A 26,852-nucleotide genomic window follows, 5' to 3' on the forward strand; every position below is an offset into this window, starting at 1 on the left:
CTTGTGTTACACTTTGTTGTTTTTTTTCCCTTGTATCCCCTGGCACTTTGTTTTTCTCGTTTTCCCCTTTTGTATACATTGTATTAACATTTTGATGCAATAAAAAAAAGATTCGGGTTTTCTTCCATTGGCTTTTTGTCCACGCAATGAAATGAACACACATAAAGCATTTTGGGTTTTCTCTTCAGATCTAGATCTCATTTTCAAGAGGGACCTGAGCAAAAAAAATTGCAATAATTTGGTGATTTAAATTTTTTTTTTCATAAAGAACGAAATCGTGTTTTGAAAACCGCTCTATTATTAATTTGGGTTCATCTTTACGTGGTATTTTTGTTGCTGTTTTATTAACTGACACTTTAAGTCGACTCGTGTGGCAAAAAAGCAGAGAAGGAATACTTAATCGCGTATTTATTTTATTTTGAAAAGCTTTTAGCGGAAGTGACTTTTTTTGTTGTTTATGCCTTAGGTTCGTTATTATGGGAAGTCTGGTTTGTTTTCTCCGAGTGTTTCTTCTTCCGCTGACTGCAGCAGACCAGGATGTTCCGGACCGCGGAGCCGCTGCTGCTGCTGCTGCTGCTCGGACTCTGCGGCTCCCTGCGGGCTCAGCTTCCTTCTCCTCCCACGGTTGTCATCAACCTGGACGAAGAACCGGAGCAGCGATGGTTGGTCCTCAAAAAAGTCTTTGACGTTGACTTCCTGAGCAAAGCCGCGACAGAAATCATCGAGTGAGTCTCGTTTGCGGCATTTGTTCAGCGTATTTTGGTAGTTCGGCTCTGCCTAACAAAGTTTAATACAGTGTTTTTTTTGTTTTTTTTTTACAAGCTAAGTTGCTAAGTGATGTTCACAGACCAGCTGGGCTAAGTTTAAATGAGAACTCGTGTTCAGGTAATTAATGAAGTATTAGGACCGTATTATGACACCTGTGTTACGGATGCAGATAGCAAAAAAAATGCCATCTGCATCAAAACATCTTGTTCTGTTTTGAACAATCAGGTTCAATGAATCCCAAGGTGTGTTTTTTCACAGAGATTTTGCTCAGCCAAAAGTTTTTGTAGTTGTGTTTTTTTTTTTTTATGATCTTGTGTGGGGAAATTCTATGCAAATTCCATATCCAGTAGCATTACGCGACTGAACAATGGCGTTCAACTTGTAAGTTTCGAGGAAGAAACTAAATAAAAGTGAACATTTTTACATTAGACAGGTGCTATTACAATGCTGGGTCTTACTGGTGTAATAACGGTAAAGGTCATTTTATTTATTTAGCACGTTTTCAGCAACAAGGCAATACGCAGGGCTTTACAGGAATTAAAAGGAAATACAAACAAAATAACAAACCAGAGGAAAGAGCAAAAGAAGAAAAAGCTAATAATGCCGATCCAAAGTAAATAAACTAGATAATAAAGATGAGTAACCACTCATCTGAACCACAAACCATTTTTTTAATGTTTACAGTAACAATAAATATTTTTCGAAAGAAAAAAAAATCTGTTCTTATCAGTTTAATATCTGATACGTCCCCTACCCGGGGACCATATATTAAATTGATTTTTGGAGCAGGGAGATGGAATAGGGGCTTGCTCCGTCCACTCCACGCATCGGCCTGGTATTGCAGTACCTCCAGGACCGGTGCACCCCCTCAGGCTGTTATATGGAAACTGATCAGTGGATTAGGAGGTGATGCATTTCTGACTACAACATTTGACTTTCTACATATTTTCCTGATCACCACCATGTGCAGCTGCTTTATTGGCTGTTTTATATTAACCTTTAAAATGCCAGAGTTTAATAAGTTTAGATTTTAGACTATTAGTGAGGAGAACCTGCAGAGACGAACAGGAGCATAAACTGCAATGAAACTACTGGATTCTAAAAACTCACATTTCAAATGTGAACCGAACATGAGCGCAGTCATGTTTCTGGCTGCACTACTCCCCCAGAGCCACAGAGGGCGCTGCTGTTCACAATACAGCAGAGCCTGGAGAGAACTGCTTCTTCTGAGGAAAGGTTGGGTTTATTGATGCCTCTAAGGCAGGGGCGTCAAACTCCAGGCCTGCAAAAACCCTGGAGTGAAACGGTTTGGTTTCCTGGATCAGTTCTCCGGAGCCTCAGTGACGTCATTATTCTGTTCAGGTTCTGCAGCAGAGTTACTGTGTATCATCTCTTTGTGATGAATAATTAATCTGTAATTCTAAATATTAAATAATCCCACTAGAAGGCATTGTACCAGATAATTTTTTTATGTTTACTTCATCAACTCTTCAGTCATTTCTTTCTACTTGAGTGAAAATATTGAAGCAAAGTTTCTCGGACTGAAAACTCTCCAGACCAACATGAATGTTCCTCAATAACCGACCAACATCGATAATAAATAAAATCCTTTAATGTCAGTTCTGTTTATATATCCAGATTACAGACAGATAAATACAACAACAACATCCACTTCCTGTTTTCATTCAAGTAAAACAAACACTTCAGTGCTTTCTGAGCCGTTGGAAGATTTCTAATTGAACAGCGTGGAAGTTCACTGGAAGAGAGATACCATCATGCAGGTCAGAATATTGCAGAGAACTTTGGCTTAAAACAACAACGATAGTTTAAGTAGCAGGTCTGAACGCAGCACAACGTCCTTGGTGTGTGCAGACCGGCCGATCAGGGAGCTGCCCGAGTTACATTCAGCAGTCAGACAGAGAGAACGTGACTGGAACCAACCCCACTCCCACAGGTCAGAGGTCAACAGAAAGCTTGTCCAACCTGCTCCTCTATGGAATGCTTTTATTTTGAAACATCCACTGCTTTCTGCTTTCTGGCCTCACGACCCGACATGTTCAGTGAACAACTCGATATCGGTTAACGAGCTCTTCCTCTATTGCTAAACTCCACCCATTTATTATTTCAGTATAAAAATATCGCTAACAGGTTTCTAAATCACCTGGGAAGCCCCGCCCACTGACCCCTGAACTCTACAGGATGGAATCAGGAAACGAAGAGCTTCTGCTCAGACGGCCGACACGATCAGATCGACTAAAAAAAAAAAAAAAAAAAAAAAAAAACACTGCATAGAACAAAATATATACAGCAAAGTTGCACATAATGTAATATACTCTAGCATTATGAACTCTACAGTAAGTGCAGTATTAGATGTTGTATACGTTTACAATTTTCTTTTCTCTAATGTCTAAACATGCTTACAGTACCAAAACCCGTAGAATTTTTTAGTCTCTTCATCTTTTTTCCTAAACAAAAACACTTTTGTACTATTTGCTCATTAAGTGTTGTGAAGCTGGGGCTGTTCACCTTACAGACTAAACCTCTGGAGCCCGAGGCTGTTTTTTTTTTTTAAAGTAACATTTGAACTGTTGAGCTGCTCCTTATCCCTCTACTGCTTCCCTCAATCTTTGATGCTATTGGCTGTAATTATGAGAGAAATATGTTTTGGATTTCAACTGAAACCTGAAGCTGTCACAGTTTTTCCTGGCTTCCCAATAAGTTATACAGTGGATTACCATCTATTCTGTGGAGCCTTACTCCAAATTATTTATGCAAAATCATGGATTGTTTGCATAGACAATATCTAAAATATTCAACAGAAATGTAGCTTGAGAAACTGAAACACATAGGCACAATGCTACTTGACATTCTATTGGCAGTCAATTTGGGAGTACAATTTATTTTCCTTGGCACTGATTGGCTGTATTCCCAAGGGCGGAAATGAGGAAGACTGTACATGTTAGCTTCTGAGGTATTTCTGTACTAAGGTGCATTTGGTGTTAGAACTATTAAAATAAGCAATATTTGAATAGTTTTTTTAAGAAAAATTTTCTAAAAAAATATATTTAGGGGAAGTGTGGAGTATTTGCAGATTTTAGGGTGTGTGTGTGTGTGTGTGTGTGTGTGCGTGTGCGTGTGTGTGTGTGTGTTTCAGCAGTTGTAAATTGTGTTTGGATGAGTAACATCATGTTACATCCTAGAGGTGCGAGCTCCCTCGCACCTCTAGGGGGCGTCCACGAGCACCAAGCTAGCGTGAAAAAAACATACACGTAGAATATCAAAAACAGAAAATACAAACTAACTACTATTACACATGGAAAATGATTTCTGTGTTATTTTAATAGTTGATATACAAAAAAGTTAACATTTTCCTGCTGTTGGCTTTTGTCAGTGTTGGGAGATTATAAGATATCAAACCTGTTTGTTGTAAAATCGGTGTTTATTATCGGATGTTAATTTCAAATAGTTAAAATAATATGGCACACTTTATTACCACTCTGCACTTCAAAATCCAAATCTTTTTTTTAGTTGGCTATTATACCACTGGTATGATGTAAGCTAATTACAAATGACACCAGTGATGGTTGGCATGTTACATACATAGAGTACCTCCGACATGACAAACATTCAACACACCAACATGTCAACATCTGAGTCACTCCATTTATGTTTGATTATGATCATGTTTACAGTAACTTTCACTGTGTTTTTTTTTTCTATGTATTTATTCATTTATTTTTTGCTTCTACAGAGCAACGGTTCCAAAATGGGTGCATCACGCAGCGATCCCGATTGTGAAGTCCCTGGAAAAATACATTCCTCCGCCGTACGCCGGCGAAATCCGCGGCATGGCCTCCGTCCTGGGAGGGAACCTGTCTGACGCCATCATTCTTAACTTTGCCTATGAATTCACTGCGTATGTACAGTTCCAATAATATGTCTTTATTTGTAAATGAACAAAGCCAGCTTGTAGTATGTGGACAGATAGGCCATTGAAGCCGAGGAGTACAGTGCTAACAAAGACCGACTTTCCGCTTTCATAGATTTTGCACCAGCATCGTGGCTGAAGATAAAAATGGGAACGTGTTTCACGGGAGGAATCTCGACTACCCTCATCCTGTTCTGAGAAATATGACCATGAATTTAGTTTTCCAGAAGAATGGAAAGGTACAATATGGACTCAAAGTGATAGAACATGGTAGCTGTTCAAAGGAATTTACACAAAATGTTCATATATCCACAGGCTCTTTTTCTTCTAGCAGTTTTTGTTTGTGTGCAATTTCTGAATGTTCAGAATGGTTTTTTTTTATGCTTCCATGTTTATATTGGAAGTAGAGCCGACTTCACACTGTGTGCGTTGAGTTCTACTTGTTTAACACAAAGAGACGGTTACCATGGAACTGACATTTGAAACTGTCTGCAGAGTTTTCTAATAGCGATTAGCAAAGTTATACTCTGTACTAAAATCAGTCCGACACTCATAAAAATGCTGTAATTTAAACGTTTGCCCAGTGGAAGGGGAAACTGTGATTCTCCTTTGTTGATACTTTTAGGCGGTGTTCTACGGAACATCATTTGCCGGTTATGTCGGCTTGTGGACGGGAATGAGTCCCAACAAGTTCACTATATCCGGCGATCAGCGAGGTGAGACAATGTCACGGTCGGAACAATCTCATGCATTTCATTTTATTTTTTTCCCCGTTCTTAACATTTGTTTCCCGGTTCACCAGGGACTGAGCACTGGTGGAACTGGTGGAAGAACGTTGTGTCCGCGTTCCTGTTTCACAGGTCGCCGGTCAGCTGGCTTGTGAGGGAGGTGAGTCCGTTTTTTACGGGAAAGCGGTGAGGAAATGTGCCGTTCTCAGCTTGAGGAAGTGAAACGAATCGTGTGTGACTCATTTAGACCCTGGAGGAGGCCGAGGACTTCCTGGACGCTGTCATGCGTCTGTCCAAAACCCCCCTCATCACCGGGGTGTACTACATCGTGGGCGGGGTGCGAGCGGGGGAGGGAGTCGTCATCACCAGAGACCGAAAGGGTCCCGCTGACATCTGGCCCCTGGAGCCTTTAAATGGAGGGTGAGGAGAATCTGCAGGGGGGGTTGGGTCGATGGGATTGAAGGAAGGTGTAACCTTTCCTCGTTTGTTTAGATGGTACAGAGTGGAGACGAACTTTGACCACTGGCTTCCTCCTCCTAAAAAAGACCATCGGAGGTCAGTCATCTCACATGATGATGATCCGTAATGTTTACTAACTGATTAAGCTGCGGTTATGTGATTGCATCTTAGGGAAACAGCAAACAAGGCTCTCAACGCTACCGGTCAAGACCACATCAACATGGACAAACTTTATCAGGCAAGTAGGGTCTAGTCAATACCTAAGGTATTCATTAAAGTACCTCATAAACACTAACCACAATGGGTTTTATTGAGATTTTATGTGATAGAACATTCTTCTGCTTCCTCTGTCCCAGTAACACGCATTTAAGTCTAAGCAGATTTCCCCAGTTTTAATTGAGGGCACTCTTTAAACCATCTTGTTCTGCACTTAATGCACTTCAAGTGTGACTGTAAAATATAGTGAAAAGTCCATAATGATGAGACGTTAGGTTTAGGTGATACTAGTTGTAGTGAGAGTCTCTTCACATTTCAGAATGGGACACATTGTGAAGGTCTGATAATGATAAGTGAGTCTTGTCCTGCAGGTCTTGTCACTGCATCCCGTCTGCAACAGGTAAGACGCTTGTTTACTGCTGTCTTTAATCTGTTAGCATCTAGAAATCACCTGAGTGTTGTTGCTCTGCTCACATGGAGCCATACTGTGCAGAGCAGTTTTACTTCCTGTTGTTCAGCAGACGCCAAATTATCGACGTGCTATTTATCAGGTTTTGCACATTTCTCATGTGAACCATCCAGACTTTTCCAGAAGTCTTGGTCCTTTATGGTTATTCTGAAATATACCACACCGCAGTTCACTATGAGGTTCTAGCAGAAGTAGACAGTAAGGGAAGGAGAGAAAGATGGAAAGAAGAAAGGACACAAGGAAAGGTATGAGAAGAAGCTTAAATGTTGTACCAACCTCACAAGGTGGCATGAAAATTGTTGGGAATCAGAACTCGCGTCAATGCTTGTCTTATGGAATGATTAATAATTCTAATCAATAACTTGTTATTAATCAAATTAGTAATCAAATTCTTTAGTTTAAGCAGGACAACAACTCCAGCAACTCCGGAGTCATAAGCCAAACTTAGTCTCTCGTGAAAGCAGTGGTGGTTTCTGATATGGGCGACATGGGCACCTGCCCAGGGTGGCATTTTGTGGGGCGCAGCATGAGCAGGAAACGGAGAAGAGACTGGCCGAGAGAGAGACAACAAATTCTAGGAGCGCTGGAACAAATAGAAGAAAGGAAAGATACATGGAGGGGGATAAAGGCAAGGGAAGAAGGGCAACAAAGCAAAGAATGAAAGACCAGGAATGTTAGGAGAAAATGAGCTGAAGGACACAAGGAAGAAATGGATGTAGACAACATGGAAGGAGGGACATAAAGGGTACAACCTGGAATTGGTAGTAAGGTCTAAATATGCAAATACGTTTCCTTATTCTTATTTTTTTTCCATATTTATCCTGACATGGGTAATACATTATTTTCATGACTTTGTAGGAACCCTGGCAGCTGAGTTTTGGACCTCTTTACAAAGTCCTCACACATATTTGAACTGTAACTTCTTTTTAATTCCATCTCATTTGACAGTGTCCTCTGCCGTCTGTCTTAAATCCTCACAGAATTACAGTTTATACCACAGTTATGAGTGCAGCATCGCCTGGGAATTACACCACATTTGTCAGACCACAGGTATGGAAGTGATAACGGTCGATGGAAAATGATCAGAATAATTCACTCACTCATCTACATCTGACGATCTTTTTTTTTTAGGGCTGCTCCAATACCAGCTGATCTGGCTGTGTGTGAAGGACACAAACACATTTCTGCTGCTCACTTCCTGATACGTAGAAGTGAGACAGAGGAGGTTTGACTTTTTCTTCTTTTTTTTTTTTTTTTAGGATGGAACTGCCTTTAAAGAAAGAACATTTAATCTTGTCGCTGCCTTACCCAGCTAGCTTGCTACTGGTGCATTTTACTAACAGTAATTAGTTTTTAACTAATTGCTGTTCTAATGAGTTAAAAACAGTAGGAGAGAAAAATGCTGGAATGTGAAATTTTGACTATAGTCGCTCATCTTTTTCTTTTGTCTTCTAAAAAACAAAATCAACGGACAAAATTGAAGAAACGGTTCTTTAATTGCCTGAAGGTGGGTTAAAATAACTCAGTTTGTCTAATGAGACTTTTAATGAAAAACAGCTGAATTGAATTGTGGGTAGACATGAGCTAACCAAACACACAGTTTGACATCGGGCTCATTTATCCAACAAGTGTTTTCACCTTATCTCACAGAAAAAGCTGGACCTTAAACTAAAGCCACTGAAATCTACTATCAGGATCCAGAGCTATATAAATAATGATGGTCTCCAATTACTCACACCGTTACATTTATCCAGCGATAAAATAACAAAACAACAAAAAAAAAAACTGGAGTTCTTTAGGAAGTGCACATACAACTGAATGTCTTATGCAAATTGTGTAAATAATGTGATTTTGCTGATGCTTTTTAAAGTCATACAAATGTTTTAATAGATTTTTAGGGATTTCTTTATATATGTCGATTATTTTTTGTGCGTTTGCAATAAAGCTTTAATCCATAATGTGAAACGTTTCAAAAAGAAAAAGTAGATTGGAGTTACTTAACAACTGATTGTGAGAACACATTTTCATTGCTGTGTTGCGCCACATCATCATGGATGTCAGTTTGGTTGGAAATCACTTACTGTTGTTAATAAAACCTTGCCTTATTCATCACAAGTGTCATTGTTTATATAAATTCAAATGTAGTTGAATTTATATATATATATATATACAGTATATAAGGTGTTATAAAGAGGAAATGGGAAGTCCGACCTCTCTTCTCCTCTCCATAAAGTGTCTGAACTATACCATAGTTGCAACACAACCAGTAGCTTCGGTTTGGACTTTAACGTTAGTAAAAGGGCAACAGTGATTTTAACATGCGACTGAAGAGGAATCGAGCGTTAAGTTTTGTTTGGTGAAAGATCGATAAGAGCTGAGGGGAATGAGGATGCTGAACCACCAGAGGAACAATTCTCTGAAACGATTCAAACTGCAGACTCTTGAGTTCAGGGGAAACCCAAGTCAATCATTAACACGCATTTTCTCCAAATGTGGAAGCAAATATTTACACATAGACGTAAAGTAAAAAAATAAAAAACACACAAGAATTTTTTTTATTGTCTTGTATTAAATCTGAATTAAAGTTTCCAATTTTAGGCCAGTTGAGATTAGCAGAATTGTTTTCATTTGTTTAATGCAGAAGTAAAAAGAGAAATCATTTTATTTCTTTAGATTCACAAGCTTCCATACCTCTGAAGAATTCAGAGAGGGAATACTGTAATCAATATTTCTGATAAAAATAGAAAAAAACCCCCCCCCACAGAGCAACAAGAACTTCACAGAATGATCTGACAAACTAAAAGATATTTAAGCTCACATGGTGACTGCAGAACAAGAGAGATGTGGCTTATTAGTAACAGACAAATGAGGGAAAGCAGAGAGCTGGAGATAAACTGAGGGAAAGGCTGAAAGGAACCAACACAGAGAACCACAAAAAACAGAAAAGCGTACAAATGGAAACGGGAAACAATCCAACAGCAGATCCAAAAGGTGACGTAGAAACTCGGAATAAGAGGTGGCGAGGAGAACACGTACATCCAGGAAAGACCGGTTCCTAAATAAGAGCTTTCAAAGGAAGGCATAACATGAAGACTGAAATGCACATCCCAACCTAAATACGAGGAGGAATCTAAAAGGTGAACTGAAAATGAACAGCAAATGGTGACGAAGACACAAATCAAAACACAAGACAGCTAAAGAAAAAGGAGACAAAGTTCAGATCATGACGCTTCACACAGAAGCAGTTAGGTGATTCTAAATCGGTAGAAAAATATTCACTTTCCACCTCGGTCCAGTAGGGAGGACATGATGCTCAGAGTCTGGGCCCAGGGGCAGTACTGTGTAGTATTATGTATTTTCCAGGAACATTGTGGAATTTTATAGTACAATCAAGTGGCTATATGTTACCACTATAGCCTACTAGCTGACTGTCCTTCTAGTCAGCTAGTAGGCCAGTCATGGCTGCCTTATAAAAATGCGGTACTTTTTTCTTTTAAAAAGTTTTTTTTTTTAAATACTTTTGTACAAAGCTTTTTAAACTATTTCCATTTATTCTTTTGTAATTTGATGAATTGAAATTGGGCTGCTGTTTCTTTAAGAAGCTCCTGCTCTTTCCAGCACGGCGCCTACAGCATGTCATCACAACAATGTGCCTCATTATGCCGTTTACAAGTGCACTAAAGGGCACTTAGAGCACGTGTAGTTTGCAAGATTCCTACCTGAGTAAAGTAACCAAACATGTACCAAGCTGTTTTGCAACACTGCCATCTACAGGCTCACTTGTGTCGCTGCTAATACATGTAGAAGTTGTTTTTTCTTGTATGCTCAGCCTTACTAGATCAGTTTTTAGCGCCTGCTCTGTTTTATCTCACAAATGTGAATATCTAACAGGGAAGGAGCACACTTCCTTCCTCCCGTTATATTCTTGGAATTTATCTTTCTGTTCTTTCCAAAAGTCTATTTTCTCAATGAGAGCACTCTCCAGCAAGACACTGATTGTACAAGGCAGATAGTCACCAGATAAGGACATATTTGTTTTCTGGTTTATCACGCAAATATATAAAAAGAAGTGCAAATGGCCTTGTCCCAGAAAAGCTAAAAGATCAAATATCTTCCACTGAACCATATGTAAAATGAGGAAACACCAGTCAAGTTTCACAAATATCCTGTGGAATGATGCTGAGGACAGTGAGAGTGAGTCAGCCAGTAGGACAGTCATGGCTGCCTTCAAGTGACGGCCATGACTGTGGTGTGAATAGATCTTTCTCTGTTCGCGATAGACAAAGATCTACAGAAATAATAATGCTAAAAAAAAACACTCGTCAGAAATGTTCTGGAAAAACTCAGAAAATCATTTTCTGAGTTTCAAAAGTTGAAAATTTCTCAGACATTTGGTAGAAGAAAACAAGGACATTTCTGTTTGAAAAGTCGAAAGTTTTGCTTCAAATTCTTTGACCTTAATCTCAGAAATTTTCTAGACAAAACATTTAATTGAAAAATTTCAACTTTTCAAACTGAGAATTTTTTAAAAGAAAATTCAGAGATCAATCTGAAAATGTCTGTTGTTAAGTAAAGTGTTACAAAATTTGCAGTTGAAGGGTTTGCCTTTTTCTCCTTTTGTCAGAATCACAACAAACTCGTCTATGCTCTCTAGCTGTACAGAAATGACTTGTAAATGATTGCAGTAAACTCGGAGACAAACCGGTGCCTACAGTGCAGAGTGTACCCATTTTTTTCAGCTACCTCACTGCTGCTCGCTTTCACGTAGGTGTATTATTCCATAACTGTTTTATATTTTTAAAGCTGGATGTTTCTGAAGCACATCTGCTCCCTTGTCAACTTTATGCTGACATGCACAAGGCAGATCATATTTAAATGTGTTTCTAGCTTCCTGTAAAAAAATAAAATAAAATAAAATAAAAAATCCAGATATTTTAATTCATTTTAAATCAGATCTGGGGAGTGGTATCATTAGAATTACCGTTGTGTAGATCCGATTATCATGTTTCAGAAAATAAAAGCACCTAGTTGAAAAATCTAAAACATTCCTAAAGTACATATTAAATCTAAGAACTGAAAAAAAAAAACATGGACGTTCCTAAATGAATGTTACGCTCTGCAAATATGGATCAAGCATTTCTTACGCCTCACCATGAAAACCCCTTGGCAGATATCAACCCTGACCCAAAGAGTTTGCGCATCTTAACCCGCGTCTCTATTTTATTATGAAAACCTGTTAAAGGAAGGCGGTTTGGTTTGTTGCTGCGTTTCATTATCAGCTTAAAGCTGCCAGTCTCGTTCTGTGTCAGGCAGCTCATTCCTCTGACTGACAGCTCGCAGTCATGATGCTGTGGAGTTCAGTGTTGCTGGTTCTGCTCGGACCCTCTGGGCCTCTGTGGGCTCAGCGGCCGCCTACAGTGTTCGTCGATCTGGACCTGAGTCCGGAACAGCGATGGGAGCATCTTCAGGAAGCTTTTAATACAGATTTAATGAAAAAAGCTGCACAGATCCTCATTAGGTAAGTCCTTTTATGTTTGTGTATAAATAAAAGTCACACATTTACGCATGTAGACACCAGTTTGGAATAAATAAAAGAAAGTGGGCTTAAAATGTTAAACACACAGACTGAGGGAATGTAAGCAACATCTAAGCATTCAAAAAAAGTTTTCAGCTCAGTTTAATATTTTAGTTTTCATAAACACCTTTGTAGAACAGAGAGGTAAAGATGTAGATTTGTATATAATTTTTTTTCTACTATATTTATTATGCCAGGAAATATTCTATAAATGGAGCGGGCTATTTTGTTCCCTTTGTTACACAAGTTACTATTTGTGTTAAATTATTCCAAGCTTCTTTGGATGTCCTACAGGACACCGTTTTATCTTAATGGTGTGAGATTTGTTGACACGTAATCACTCTGAAAGGACATCAAACTGTGTCAAACTTTTCGGAAATCTTGGTAACTCATCGGATAAAACATCAGAAATGTGACCTTGACTGTAGTGTGTGTGGCCTTTTGGGAGACGTCAGAACAAGAAAAAGTTTCCCGTGGCTGGTTTGAACTTAAACTTAAATGCATCGCTTGAAGAAGAAATAGTCAACATATTACTTCTTATGGATTGTTCTCTAGCCCACAAACTGGGTCACAATTTTTTGACCCAAGTTAAAGCTTCTCCATCTTGGTTCTAACAGCAAATGACTTCAGGTTATAGGTGGGACCTAGCACTTTTTGTCTGTGGGTTGTGGACTACAAAAAATAGTTGGTAGAAATGGCTACCTGGTGTCTTCCCTGTCAAACGGTCTTGGTCTTGTCTAGAATTTGGACGTGCTGGACTTATCAAAGTCAGCTGCAACATGCATTTGAAACAGCAAATTGGTGTGAAAGTCTTGGTTTTTACTTTGAAATTCTCAATGCTGCTACCTGTGTCCCAAGGATGCAAAATCTAGACGGATAAACATTTTCTAGTGTACATCTATGGATTTTCTTTCCCCTGTTTGTACAACGCAGAGAAAAGACTGATTAGTGAAGTCCTCCATGTCCAACCGGTGCCTCTGCTCACTCTGCCTGCAAGCTAATGCTACGCCAGTTTTCAATTAGCAGGGTGCTGTGTCATTTGTGCGTGTAGAACACTTCAAACTTCATCATTGTTTCAAATGTGACAATAAATAAATAAGTGTGTACTAGCAACAGACAGATTATTATTCAATCATCATTATTATTATTCAAAATTTGTTGAACTTATTTTGTGAAAAGAAAATTCTGTGTCCATTGGTAGGCCTTCACCCTTAGACACGGAGACAATATCTTCTATTATCCACATGTAAACAATAACCACGATGCTTTTTATCTATGTCAATAGTTCACAGGTTCCAAACTGGCTGCATAAGGCAACTAGTCCTATTGTGATGTCCCTGGAAAAACACATTCCCCAGCCGTACGCTGGGGAAATCCGTGGAATAGCCAGCATGATGAAAATGAACCTCGCTGATGTCGTCATCCTCAACTTTGCGTATGAATTTACTGCGTACGTAACGTTTCATGTCTGTTCATATAGTTGTGAGTACATCCAGGACTCAAATGTTCACGTCTAAGCAGGAATGAAAGCAACATGTCAGAAAGCTCACGAGGCTCATCCACTGTTTCCATCCGCAGTTACTGCACAAGCATCGTGGCTCAGGACGAGAACGGGAACATCTACCACGGCAGGAATTTTGATTTTCCACATTCAATTCTGAGGAATCTAACCATGAATGTTGTCTTCTTCAAAAACGGGGAGGTATGATATGCGTTTATACTCATTAAGCAACAGAACTGTTAAAGGAGCCATGTTGATCATAAAGTAATCTCCCGATTTTGAGTTACCACAATGTCAAATTCATATCAGCATTCAAAATACTGAAGTGGTGGTTTAGCTTTTCAGGAAGGTTCTGAAAATCACAACCCCAGTTTAAAAGTGTCTTATCTCAAAGAAAAAGTTTTACAAACAAGCAAGTCAGAGAGTATGCTTCAACCCAATTAATTGTCAAACAAATTTGGCTTTGCAAAAAATCTAAAGTGGGTCAGATGCAGTCTCAACAATTAAATACTTAGTTTATTACACTTTATTAAATTGTGCCTCTCTATTGATATTATTGGCCAAAATTTTAAAGGCTAATGTTATCTTAACTGGCTTTCTGGTGTGGAATAATGGCAGTAACATAACCAACTGACATTAACATTATTATGCATTGTCTCTTATGTCATCCACTGAACATCTGTTCAGTGATGTCAGTGAATTATGGTGGCCTGTGAAAAATGTTGAGGCTCCTTCTAGTATGTTCTCTAACCAACAAACTTAGTCACAACTTTTGCTTGCTTACCCAACATATGTCTCAACAGCATTAAACCAGCATTATGGTTAAAGAAATAACTCAGATATTTTTGTGTATAAGAATTTATAGCTTGTTAGTCATTTTTGTGAATGATAAAATTGTCTGTTTGTTACAAAGTTAGCTCCTCAACCATCAAATGAATACTATAACTTTTTAGCTAGTGTTGAAGCTAAGTATCCCTAGCTTCAATGTCCATGACATTATCATGGACATTATCAATGTCCATGATAATGTCCATCATTATCATGGATGGACATTATCATGGACATTATGATAATGGACTTCTCTGTCTCTTCTTTAATCCAGCAGTTCCTGGCACAATGTTTGGTGAAAACTAGCTAAAAAAAATGTCTTAAAGGCTGTGGTGGATAAGCAATAAGCTAATCATGTCCTGTTTATTTCTCTTGTTGGAAAACAAGAAAAAGCTAGCACGGTAGCTGTGTTCATATTCATGTTGCATTCGTTTTCACAGAAATTATTGCCTAAGTTATCGTTAACTATGAGTTTGCGTACTGTATTGGTGAGCAGTACCTTGCTGTTAGCTTACTAGACGACAGCAGGCTAGTCTTCAAAACACAGTTGGCTAAATGACCTCATTTAGCACCTGAAGCTGGATGAGTGACACATAGTAACATATTTGTATGGATATTAAATTATAGCTGGTGAACTAAAATGCTTGTGTGATTCTTTCGTTGATGCAACTTTCTAGCCAGCGTACTTTGGAACGTCACTAGCCGGTTATGTGGGGCTTTGGACCGGAATGAGTCCATACAAGTTCACTGTGTCTGGCAACCAGCGAGGTAAGACTGTTGACAGTAGCTGCTAAATCTTTTCTGCTTAAGTTGAAAAACCTTAGCAACACTGCAATTTCGCATGTGCAGTGTTTCCATTAAATAAGAATTGAAATTAAAATCACATAAATAAGCTTGTTCACTTGGTAAGTCATGGAATAGCAATGACGGAAGTAAATAGTTACACAAAATATACGGTGTTCATAATTCAGCCATGGCGCTAGTGCTCACCAAGACGTCACCGTCTTCTTCAGGAATTGGAGTGACAGACTCCCTATAGTTGGGAGCGGCTACGTAGGCGGCGTTTTGGGGAAAATGTAGCCTGCGATTTTACAGAAGAGCTATGGATTCAACATGTTCGTATGACACACAACTTTTTATGAGCTGTGCGATTCTAGGAGAGCTCTGGTGGAGCCAGTGGCACTTTGTTTAAAAAAAAAAACATCCTCCTGCTACTTCCGGTCGTCGCCTTCGACATTTCATCAGTAGCAACATCCGGCTTTTGATCATGTGACTCGTGATGCGAAAATAGTGTCTCCACTGTAGTTTGGTAAAATTCATAAATTTCAATATGGCTGAAAACAGCCATATTGAAATCGTCCTTCCTCGTCATGTATCAAAAAACATGAGGGTTTTTTTTAATTGCCGTGTTTCCATTAAGCATACTTATCTTCCTAACTTCAATTTGCGCAATTCTATAGTTAATTGAAACGCATTTACTGTCATGCCTGTTCATCCCTAAACTTATTTTTCATTCCTAAGAAACGCAGGTTTGGTCAAACTGGTGGAAGAATGTTGTGTCTGCCGTCTTTGTCCACAACTTCCCGGTCAGCTGGCTTGTTAGGGTGGTGAGTAAATTACAGAATATTGAGGGATAAGAAAAGCGGCATGACATCACGTCGAAATCAAATTGTTGGTGTGGTACTCACGCAGACCCTGGAGGAGGCCAAAGACTTTGAGGATGCAGTCACACGTCTGTCCAAAACCCCCCTCATCACCGGGGTGTACTACATCGTGGGCGGGGTGCGAGCGGGAGAGGGGGTCGTCATCACCAGAGACCAAAAGGGCCCCGCTGACATCTGGCCCCTGGAGCCTTTAAATGGAGGGTGAGGAGAATCTGGTGAGAGTCGGAGCACCAATGAAGCAACATGTAACCCTTCCTCGTTTGCTTAGATGGTACAGAGTGCAGACGAACTTTGACCACTGGCTTCCTCCTCCTAAAAGAGTCAATCGAAGGTTAGTCGTCTCACAGAGTGATGACACATCCATGATATTTGGTTTCTATTCTTACACTGCTGTCACGTGATCACTTCTTAGGGATGTAGTCAGGAAGAAACTGGATGCCGTGGGCCAAAATCGCATATGTATGGATAAACTTTACCAGGCAAGTAGTGAAGAGGTCATGCGAGTCACAGCTCATTTTATGAATATGTGGATTAATATAATAATGTAGCACTTTTCTCCAGGTTCTGTCTCTGCCTCGTGTGTGCCTCAGGTGAGGGTGAAATGATTATTATTTTTATTCCTGTCGTCTTTTGTTACCCAGCAGTTGTTGTTGCTAAAGTGGTGAAGAACCACACAGACCAGCAACGGCCATCAACCTATGTAGGAATGTTTGTGCCTCGTTAGCTTTTTCAAATTTTGTCACAATATAATCAAAACATTCATTTGTCTATTAACAGAATTGTTCTGACATCTGAATAAAAAGCAGTTAATTTAAAACCGGTGAATGCTGGTCATGCATTCCACAAATCTATAGAAATAGTGGGGAAAAAGAGAGCTATACCTTAGAAGGCTGAATTGCAATAAAAAGTGATTTTGCATTCAACTTATTTAGGTTGAATGTGAATGCACTCTGCATTTGTCATGACATATCTGTAAATAAAACCTGAAACCTCTGCATTATGCAATACTTTGTGTTGTCTACACCTAGAATCTTAATAGAAATGCTTGAAGTTTGTGGTTGCAATATGAAAAACCTGTAAAAATGTTTAAGGCGTATCTGTACCCGTGTTTCAGTCATATTTTAATGTCTATAAACGCATCCTTAAACATCTTGTTAGATGTGTGACAGTGTATCTATATGTTTTTGATCAAACCATCAGAACTACAATCTACACAACAATCATGAGTGCAGCAACCCCGCGGGAGTACACTGCAGTTCTCAGACAGAAGGTATTGCAATTACATCTAAAATGTTATTGAAAATGGTTGGCATTATTCCACACAACTCACGCTATTTTTTTTCTCTCTCTTTCTCTCTCTCTCTCTCTCTCTCTCTCTCTCTCTCTCTCTCTCTCTCTCTCTCTCTCTCTCTAAAGGGCTGCCCGAAGAAGACCAAGTGAAGTGACCAAAAAGGAGCAGGGAGTGATGAGTGAATGTTTGAAAATAAAATTAATACAACTCTTACAGAGACATCTGGCTTTATCCCAAAAGATCAATAAAAAAAAAAAAAGTAAAAAAAATTAGTGAATGTTGTGGTTTCTTTCTATTTTTCCCCTTCGGCATGAATGTAATGTTTGATAAAAAAAAAAAATGGTTGCCACCATTAGATGGCAGCATAGAGGGGCGGTTTGGTAAGAACGTGAGGCGAAGAAGAAGCGGGAGCGGACGCCTGTCTGTGGGTCACCTGATATGACAAAGCAGTAGTTAGCGGCTTTCTTCCAGACGGCGACAGACTGCGGTTACTGACTCCTCCAAGATGCTGGCCCTCATTAACAGACTGTTAGACTGGTTCCGGTCGCTGTTTTGGAAAGAAGAGATGGAGCTCACGTTAGTCGGACTTCAGTACTCTGGAAAAACCACATTTGTCAACGTGATTGCCGTAAGTAGCCAGCGTTAGCGAAGACGCATAAAGTGGGCCCAGGCTACTACCTGGGAGAGGGCGAAGGTGTCTAAAACAATACATCTTTTTTTTGCAACTTCTAGGACGGGGGGTGGGAGGGAACATATTTGCAAGAAAAGATGCTTTTGGTTGTGTTTGCGTGAGACGAAGCGCAGGAGGAGTAACTCTTTGAAACAGCTGGTGTTGGAGAATGACGAAGTTCTCGGTATGACTGTGTGCTTACTAATACGCCGGGTCATGTGACCGCGCTGTCGCAGCTTTGTAGCGGCTCCCAGTGTGTCCACAACACCGGTCTGGGCTCCTGGCTGAAAACAGGCCGTTTATGTTTGCTCTGGAGTGACCGGGGCTAAAGTTGACAACCATAAGTTTTTAGGTTCTTCTTGAGAAAAAAAAAAGAAGAAGACTCTATGCTCATTTAGTGCCGGGTGTTTCTTGAGTTTTTGTTAGCACCTGTTTATATTCTCCACCAAGAAATGCTGCTCACCTCACCCACTGTCACAGTTCTGGCCAGCTACTCTCCAATGCAGTTGGACCTGTTTAGTAATCCTTAGGAATTAGAGGAAAGGCTAAACGAGTTTGAAGAAATGGTGTGAGGCAATAGTCCCGCAATTAAAGGTTATCCAGCTGCTTAGGTGTACCAACCAGACTTTCCTGCAAAATTAATCAAAAATAATGTGACATATTCTCAGTCACCTGTAGAAAAACATGTCATTGTCAGCCCCTCCCCGCCCCCCTCCACATGTCTCTGACGTCACACCAGGCAGCTGATCAGAGTTGTTTTCAGTACTCCATTTTCTATTTTCTGAATTATTGTGGTTTCCAACTGAATTACTTTTATGCTTCTATTCAAATGCATCCCTCATAAATGTTTACTGCATTGTCTTAGCCGGGCTGTTTTGACCCAAGTTCAAGACGAGCTTCACTATCGGCTCTTATTTAATCTACTGATTAGACTCTTTTCAGAATGTACTGTCATGTTGTATAAGCTGAAAACAAAACAGAAATGTTAGATTTTTAGGCCAGTTAACGTTATGACAGGCTACCAAGGTTTTAAAGTTTCTTAACCTTTAGACTAGATTAGTGCACTGCCTACCAGCTGCCTGAAAGAATGCTAATAATACACTTTTCTCTTTTTCTTTTCCTGCTTACAAGAAAAGAGAAAAGTGTAAAAAATATTTCTGATTGCAAAAGTAGGAAAAAGAAAAACATAGGCAGCGACAGGTGTGGAAACTACACACTCATCACAAAGGTAGCTTCTAGCTGCATGTTAAGTAGTTGACTGCAGGCTAGCGACCGGAACTGATTCATAATTATCCATCCGACACCAGCTTATTAGACTTGTCACTGTGTGAAGAGAAGGACAACAAAAATCTTTAATATTTGGTGCAATAAGTTTAAAAAGTATTATTACATTTAATTATGAGTAGGGGTGCACCAGCAAACAGCCGCAGCTTTCTTAATTTTGGCAGATTGTCTGATGCTTGCATGGGAAACAATGAGTTTTCAGACCAAAAAAAATCTGTATCTGCCAAAATTAGAATGTTAAAATCTTTCTAAAAATCGGTGATCGGTCAGAAATCTACAATCGGTGCAACTCTAATTCTGATTATAATGGTAAAAATGAATAGTTTATGCAACTTTAGCAACATCAAGGATAATTGTTGTTTTTCTGATTGGGGGGGAGTAAATTCTCTACATATTGTGCATATCGGTGCTATTCTGGCTCATTTAGATTATAGCCTGAGCTTGTTTAAATTGGCACTGGTTTATCCAGTTCACTTAATACCTCAAAAACATATTATAATATTCATAAGTGAGTAAAATGACGCGAGTCTGTTTGTAGAACTACTTTTCCCTGCAGGCGTGGGTCAGTTTGACAACAATACTTGTCTTCCATTCTCTCTGCTCGCCCTCAGACTTTCTGAGCCGTTTGTACCACAAGACAAAAAGACGGTCTCAGCATAAAGCTCGCTCTATAAAAACGTTCAGATGATGAAGACGTGTCCATAAAACGTTAAAAATATAGATTTCTTTTTTTCCCCCCTCACTCAGTCCTGCATACTCACTGGGTTTTAGCCAAGCATCTGGTTTTGTAACTTCTCATAAATGTGTTTAAACTAGAATGTACAGAAACAAAACGTTGAGGAGGCGTTCCTTCCTAGACCAATGACATCACACCAGCCGTCATACTGGTGATTAGTGGAGGTAAAACATTTCCCAAAGCAGCTAGGGGGAAATTATGCCCATCGATTAGAAACTATTACTGATCTAATTCATATCCACAATCCTGCTCACTCATAGATTTTAGATCAAATGGCACCATGACGACTTGCTCAGAGATGCAAGTCATCCACTTTTTCTCTAACATATTGTGCTTTTTTTCGCCCCTCTCTCTCTCATACAGTCGGGTCAGTTCAGTGAAGACATGATTCCCACAGTCGGTTTCAACATGCGGAAAGTCACTAAAGGCAACGTAACAATAAAGGTAAGCCAGTAAACATGGGGCCAATTTCTGTTTTCCTAAAGATTTGGGCTTTTGATTTTATGTTGGAAATATGAAACAAATTCTACTGTGAGCACAACAACAAACTAAATGTGCAGTATTTTAATAAAGCACAAGAAAGCAGTCTTGATTGTTGTAGGTGAGGATATGAGTCACACCAAATTGGTGCACCTTTCTGTGCTTTAGCGCAAAAGTCACTGGATGTTTTTGGTCTTGTTTACAATGAGATTAAAAGTCAACAAAATAAGAGTTTTCTGTAGCCCTGTGACAATAAATCAATTAATCGCTTGATAAATTAGACCTGGTTCAATGATTTCCATTTGCATGACTTATTGTTCTTCTCTCTTCTCACTTTCTACCAAAAACCAGATGACAAAAGTCTTTATTTTGTCTTTGGTCTCAGCTAGCTCTTTTTAGGAAGGACAGTTTTGTTTACAGAGGCTTCAAAATTCATTTTACTTGTTGTTTCTGTTTATTTATTTATTTATTTAGGACATTTTCCAGTTCCGGTGTTAAATGTTCATTAGAATTTAACATTTGATTTTTGAGAATGTGTTCTTGTATTATTGGAAATGGACTGAAAATCATTTCCAAATCCAACAGATAGAGTTTGGAAGCTCAAGAGGTTAAAACGAAGCAACGTTACTGGAATATGTTCAGCCTTCCTGGCTTCCTGGTCACCCACAATCTTGATTTCTTAATCTAATCCTGAATGAACAACAAAAAACTGTTTATTTTATTTTATTTTTTTAAATGCATTCTTACGTCTCTGCAGTTCCTCTGACTTTCTTTATGGTTTACGCGTTCACTGACTGGAAAAATGTGTTTTTACTTGAGTTTCTGACCAGCGGGTTACTGTTCTGTCTCAGTGAAGTTGAAAATCGTGAGATTCTGCATACAGCAAGAATTCTCAGGATGCCTCCAGATGACCTCCCAACGTACAGAGCAGCAACCGGCTCATACAGAGCAAACATTTGGTGTTGACTTTGCGCTCTGACGTTTCAGATATGGGACATAGGCGGACAGCCCCGCTTCAGGAGCATGTGGGAGCGCTACTGTCGAGGGGTCAACGCTATCGTGTAAGCTACCGCCGTTCTGCTAGAACGCCAGGCAAAAGTTCAGCAGGAACATTTCATAATGTCTCGGTTTTGTTCCTTCAGTTACATGGTGGATGCAGCAGACAGAGAGAAAATAGAAGGTTCCAGAAACGAATTACACAACCTTTTAGAGAAACCACAGCTACAAGGAATTCCTGTGAGAAACGTCTGATCTTCGGAGTAAAACATGACGTTAGCCTTTATCACAAAGGGGTTCTGATAAAACTTCCTTTTCCTTTCTCCAGGTTTTAGTCCTCGGTAACAAGCGGGACTTACCCAACGCACTTGATGAGAAGCAGCTCATTGAAAAAATGTGAGGAATGCTTATTTTATTTAGTTACTGTGGCTCTGAAGCACTCGACAACATGTCACATGTTGTGTTCTGAAGTTAACGTCCGTCTGTTCTTTTGCTTTCCTGTTGACTCCTTATTAAACGTACCGTCCTGATCTATGCAGGAACCTTTCTGCCATTCAGGACCGGGAGATCTGCTGCTACTCTGTGTCCTGCAAAGAGAAAGACAACATAGGTAAATATCAGAGGGATGTTTGTCTGGTCAAAGTTGAAAGCCAGACGTGAATCTTAACATTCAGTTGTGTTGGTCAGTGGGACTAAAGAAAAATGACATTGTTTTGTAGGGGTGCACTGACTGCAGTTTTTTGACCGACTTTTGATTTTACTCAAAAAGTGTTTGCTTATAAGGTCTTCTCTTGATATATTTTCTGCAGTTCAGTAGTTTGTCTTTACGTATATAAAGATTAAACTAGATGTAGTCTAAATGTGACCTAATAACATCTCTGTCCATAAATAGTCAGTGGGGCTAAAGCAATAAAGAAATCATTTTTGAGCAGTTTGCACCAGTCACTTTATTTTTTTCTTCTTTTTTTTTTGCAGATTCTGATTCCAACTAATACCAATTTGAATTTTTTTTGGGTTACCTTTATTTTGCTTGAAGTTTTTGTTTATAAAGCCTTTTCTTGACCTAGTTTCTGCAGGTCTGCAGGTTTATCTTTACATTTATAATATGGGTGTACTTTTAAATCGGCCCCAGTTTGCTTAAGTTTAGGAAATCATCGATTGGCCGACATTTGCATGTGAAATCAATATTATCTACCTCTTCAGAGGTAGATAATATTTTTATTTTTAAAGATCAGAAAACTGCAGTCGGTGCACCCCTAATTTTTGTTTGTTTTTTTCTGCATTGGCATGTTTCTGTTAACTGAATTTTGTTTCCGTAATTCCAATTTGCACAGTTTTAAGCTCAATAGAAACGCAACTATTGACTCAAAACATTGTCTTCTCTTAGTAATGCCAATAACTAAAGCATCAATATGTTTCCCTTTGACCTCAGATATCACACTGCAGTGGCTCATCCAGCATTCAAAGTCACGAAGAAGCTGAAAAAGCAATCCGCCTGCCCTCCTCCCCCACCCAAACACCACCTCTGCCCTGTCGCAGCGCTGGCCTCGGCCCCCACACCACACACCCTTCGGTCCAGGGTCGTCAACAGTCACCCTTTGCACTGCCTCTGTGAAGTAATCCAGCTCTCTTTGCTCACTACCGCTCCCTTGTACACTACCGTAGATGTGTATCTTCCTGTACAGCACTACCCCCTCCCCCACCCCCACACCAAACACCATCCGACAGACCTTGTCAGGAGGTTTCTTCCTCTCATTAATGATGTCCAGGAAGCTAATGGTATTACAGCGTGCTGTCCCCCCCACTCCCAAACATCAACCGCCTACTCTGTTCCTCATCAACATTCAGTGCATACGCGGCATTTAGTGATTGTATCTTTGAGCAGTTATTTGCCAAAACGACAACGGTTGCCTATTCCTTTTGTCTTTGTTTTTTTTTAAATCCAGATCTTTTGCGACGTTGGAAAAACTTTCTTAATTTGCTTGGCATTTGAAAGCGTCTCCTACTCGGGTGTCTTAAATTCAAGTTTACACGTAACTTTTAAATCTCGTTAAAAGGTTAAGGGTTTTCGGTGTGCAAGATTTCCCGAGCCAAATTTTAAGTGCCTTTGACTGCGAAAAGTGTCCCAATCAGACGGTTAGTGTTCCTGGAAGACTCCTATCTTAAGAGCACCTATAGACAATCTCGTTTTAAGCTCCCCATAAATCACTTAAGCGCGTCACGATGTCTGACGACGAAGAACGGAGGAGAAGATGCTACTTTTCTCATGCTTGCCCAAGGCATCTGGAAGCCTTTTTGAGTTATGTCTGTGGCGTGGAAAGCTTGGACAGATTGATGGGAGTGTTTTTACGCAAAGAGCCGGGCCGCGGCGCAAGTCCAATCAGGTGTCTCTCTCAAGGTGAGTAGGGGTCGGCTAACAGAAAGCCAGTGTTACGGCGAGGTTCTCCCTCGTTTGAGTCACCCCTGTTCAGATTAAACGTTTCTCATTTTCACGGGTTTGCTTTTTATTAACAAGACTAATCGGTCTAACCACTATCGTCCTGGTTGATGTATCTCAATCAGTTTTTTGTTTTTTTTTTCCTCCTTGTGCTTAAATCTCTGGAATCATGTCCCTGCAGGATGCCACTATAGCCACGCCCACATCACTCTTATTTTCTCTCATGTAGTCCATGCGTCCATTGTTGGGACCGCCGCAGAAGCAGTGAGGGAGGAGGGAGCTGTTCATTTGGCTCAACTTGCAGAAAGCTTTTTGTTACCTGTGATATAAATATAGCCTATTTGCATTATTTGTACCTGCATGTGCTGGGCTTGCTCACACTCATTGGTAGACTTTGTAAATAAGACGTTAGCATTTTTATTCGAATAAATGCTCCTGTAGATGTCATGCATTATCTCCCTGTGATTGCCAATAAATTTTGTTTTTATTTATAAGGATTTCCGACATGTACTGTCTTTTGTGAAAGAGTCATTTTGCTGTTTCGCCACTAGATGGCAGCAGAGGGCTTTGGAACGGAAATGGAGAGGCAAGCGGCCGTGAAGCTAATAATATATGGAATATTTTTGAAAGTGATTTTTGAAGCAAAATGAAAGCAGTCGCTGAAAGGGCGTGGCTTGTTTGCAGTTTTCAAGACAAAGAGAGAATACAGTTGCATGAACATTTTCTGCTGTATCACTGATGAGTTCTTCCACTTCCATTTGTTCTAACTATTCATTGCAACACATTGAACCATGTTGTACATGTCATTTTTACTCGCTGTTCAAATGCCAAATGCTCTTTTCTTTTCTTTTTTCTTTTTTACTTTGACAGGAAAGTCGTCTGCTTGTAATGTACGTCACATATCGGGATGTTTTTTTCTTGTTCTTCAATATTCAGTGTTTTGTTTTTTTATTTTTATTATTTCTTCAACAACAACCGTATTTTCTGATTTTCTTTCTCCTGACGTTTGCTCAGACATATTTTTGCTGATTTAGTTTCTTGCGTGCCCCATTAACTTCCTGTAGCAATTGATAAACATCACTGAGTTATTTTTTTTTTTTTGTAATCAAAAAGTAGTGCATAATTGTGCAGTGCAAGAAAATTAACAACAGAAGCTTGATGTGAGACTGGGCCATTGTGCAAATGAATATTATGTTTTGATCTGCATTTTAATCATTATTTTTAATAATCTGAATTTGACCAATGAGACACCCCTTCGGCCTGTCCAGATTTTTTTTATTTGCATCTCAACCATACATTTGTTTACATATTGATTCTACTGGCACCTTTTTAATATATATATATATATATTTTTTTTTTTTAAAGAAATGCACTACCTTGATAAAAGAGAATGGAGCTCAAATAAAAAAATAATTTGTTACATGAAATTTAATTACCAATAAGTTTGTGAAAACTTCATTTACTGACATTTAACATGGCAACTTGATAAACTTAATATATTTTTTATACTGACCTTAAATTACATGCGGATACACGCTGTCTAGTAATTAGACTATTTCAAAAGGCAACTTATACCTTTAGACTTTATTTTGATGTGTCAATGTAACAGGCTGAGTGCACGTTTCAAATATTGATTTGTTAAAAAATGTTGTGTTTTATTGTTGTCCCATTTCACAGAAACACACTTTTGTGATGATCTGTCAAATTAAATCCCAATGATTTCACATGCAGAGACGTTCCAGGCGTGTGGATACTGAACAAGCAGAAACGGTACCAATAGTTCTAACCCCCATCCAAACACGTAGTGCTTTATTGTAAAAAAAAAAAAAAATGTGTCAATGTACGCAAGTGTGTTTTCCAACTGGGGGCCAATAACTAGAGTCCTTTCCAGGTGGTGTTGGTTCAACAGGAACACTGTTATTAATCTAATTTCTTAAACATGGCGTCAAATGAACATCTGCAGGCGTTGGTTGTATCCGTGTTGGTAGGTGGAAGGTGTGGACAGACGTGGGTGTTGCCTGATGAAACCCACAGAATGCAGCATCGCTCCAGAATTATTACTGGCTTCTTTAACGTGGCTTACAGCTGGAGCAAAAAGCCTAGCGGCTGAACAGTACTTAGATTTATTCAGAGAAGAGGTCATAGAGGTGGCCTAAAGGTGTGACATATAGTTTCATTCATTATGTAGTGATACATTTAGTAGTCAACTACAGAACGAGCCATCACCAAAATGACAAGATTCCTCCTCAAAGTGGAGCATTAGGCGCTCCATCAGAGATGATCTTTCTCTTTGATGAATCTTCTCTGTCAAATCATGATGGATGTGCTAAGAAGGGTGTAGCTCAGCTGTCAACAAGTCTGTTCTCAGCAGTATAATCAGAAACATCAACCCCACCTGACCAAGAGCTCTTAGACAGTAACAAATATTGGCCTGTCTAAAGTCAGACTTGTGCTTTTTAAAACAGCTGTAAAGTCAGAAGCCATGAAGACTAAATCAGATTCATCTTTATCCTTAATAGCACGATTTTATTTTCTTATTGTGCTTACAATGTGCAGCCACAGGGGTGTGTCCACTTCAAAATGACTGGACCTGGAAATAAGCAATAGAAAACTGACAGCCTTTTGTTATTTTGGAGAGTTTGTGGCGTCCCAAAGGTCACGGAGAGCCTGCTGGCATTCAGTTTGGTGAAAGAAGTCCAACTTGACAAATCTGCTTAATCGAGCACCATAAAACTGAAAAAGAAAAGCCTTCCATAATTTCTTTTCAACCAGAGACTCACCACGTTGTTAATTATCAAAAGCGTGCGCCTGCTCTGTTGACT

General features: G+C 39.4%; 3 protein-coding genes and 1 pseudogene across 3 annotated transcripts; all 4 read left to right on the forward strand.

The window, feature by feature from the left end:
• Positions 1–472: 472 nt before the first annotated feature.
• LOC102226831 (N-acylethanolamine-hydrolyzing acid amidase-like) lies at positions 473–8,683 on the forward strand. The gene is made up of 11 exons (XM_023325753.1): positions 473–725; positions 4,520–4,684; positions 4,812–4,935; positions 5,322–5,412; positions 5,499–5,584; positions 5,672–5,844; positions 5,917–5,979; positions 6,055–6,121; positions 6,471–6,499; positions 7,549–7,618; positions 7,700–8,683. The coding sequence occupies exons 1-11, from the start codon at positions 538–540 to the stop codon at positions 7,718–7,720; spliced, it is 1,077 nt and encodes a 358-aa protein (XP_023181521.1). The 5' UTR covers positions 473–537; the 3' UTR covers positions 7,721–8,683.
• Positions 1,462–1,637, forward strand: LOC111605936 (annotated as a pseudogene).
• Positions 8,684–11,910: 3,227 nt separating the features above from the next.
• Positions 11,911–17,796, forward strand: LOC102226574 (N-acylethanolamine-hydrolyzing acid amidase-like). The gene is made up of 11 exons (XM_014470490.2): positions 11,911–12,086; positions 13,429–13,593; positions 13,722–13,845; positions 15,150–15,240; positions 15,994–16,079; positions 16,165–16,337; positions 16,405–16,467; positions 16,549–16,615; positions 16,698–16,726; positions 17,337–17,406; positions 17,553–17,796. Exons 1-11 carry the CDS (start codon positions 11,911–11,913, stop codon positions 17,574–17,576), a joined length of 1,068 nt encoding a protein of 355 aa, XP_014325976.1. The 3' UTR covers positions 17,577–17,796.
• A 42-nt stretch (positions 17,797–17,838) lies between these two features.
• On the forward strand, positions 17,839–24,528 carry arl8b (ADP ribosylation factor like GTPase 8B). The gene is made up of 7 exons (XM_005803709.3): positions 17,839–18,055; positions 20,481–20,561; positions 21,585–21,658; positions 21,740–21,833; positions 21,922–21,989; positions 22,133–22,203; positions 23,026–24,528. Exons 1-7 carry the CDS (start codon positions 17,933–17,935, stop codon positions 23,073–23,075), a joined length of 561 nt encoding a protein of 186 aa, XP_005803766.1. The 5' UTR covers positions 17,839–17,932; the 3' UTR covers positions 23,076–24,528.
• The last annotated feature ends 2,324 nt before the right edge of the window (positions 24,529–26,852 follow it).

Source organism: Xiphophorus maculatus, chromosome 20, assembly GCF_002775205.1.
Source record: "Xiphophorus maculatus strain JP 163 A chromosome 20, X_maculatus-5.0-male, whole genome shotgun sequence".
NCBI classification, from domain to species: Eukaryota; Metazoa; Chordata; class Actinopteri; order Cyprinodontiformes; family Poeciliidae; genus Xiphophorus; species Xiphophorus maculatus.

Bases quoted from the DNA above. Each gene is read 5' to 3' on its own strand.
- LOC102226831 (XM_023325753.1), top strand. From the start codon at position 538: ATGTTCCGGACCGCGGAGCCGCTGCTGCTGCTGCTGCTGCTCGGACTC. The intron at 5,413-5,498 runs GTGAGACAATGT...CCGGTTCACCAG, and splicing joins TATATCCGGCGATCAGCGAG to GGACTGAGCACTGGTGGAAC. The intron at 6,122-6,470 runs GCAAGTAGGGTC...CTTGTCCTGCAG, and splicing joins ACATGGACAAACTTTATCAG to GTCTTGTCACTGCATCCCGT.
- LOC102226574 (XM_014470490.2), top strand. From the start codon at position 11,911: ATGATGCTGTGGAGTTCAGTGTTGCTGGTTCTGCTCGGACCCTCTGGG. The intron at 13,846-15,149 runs GTATGATATGCG...GCAACTTTCTAG, and splicing joins TCTTCTTCAAAAACGGGGAG to CCAGCGTACTTTGGAACGTC. The intron at 16,727-17,336 runs GTGAGGGTGAAA...TCAAACCATCAG, and splicing joins CTGCCTCGTGTGTGCCTCAG to AACTACAATCTACACAACAA.
- arl8b (XM_005803709.3), top strand. From the start codon at position 17,933: ATGCTGGCCCTCATTAACAGACTGTTAGACTGGTTCCGGTCGCTGTTT. The intron at 20,562-21,584 runs GTAAGCCAGTAA...CTGACGTTTCAG, and splicing joins AAGGCAACGTAACAATAAAG to ATATGGGACATAGGCGGACA. The intron at 22,204-23,025 runs GTAAATATCAGA...CTTTGACCTCAG, and splicing joins CAAAGAGAAAGACAACATAG to ATATCACACTGCAGTGGCTC.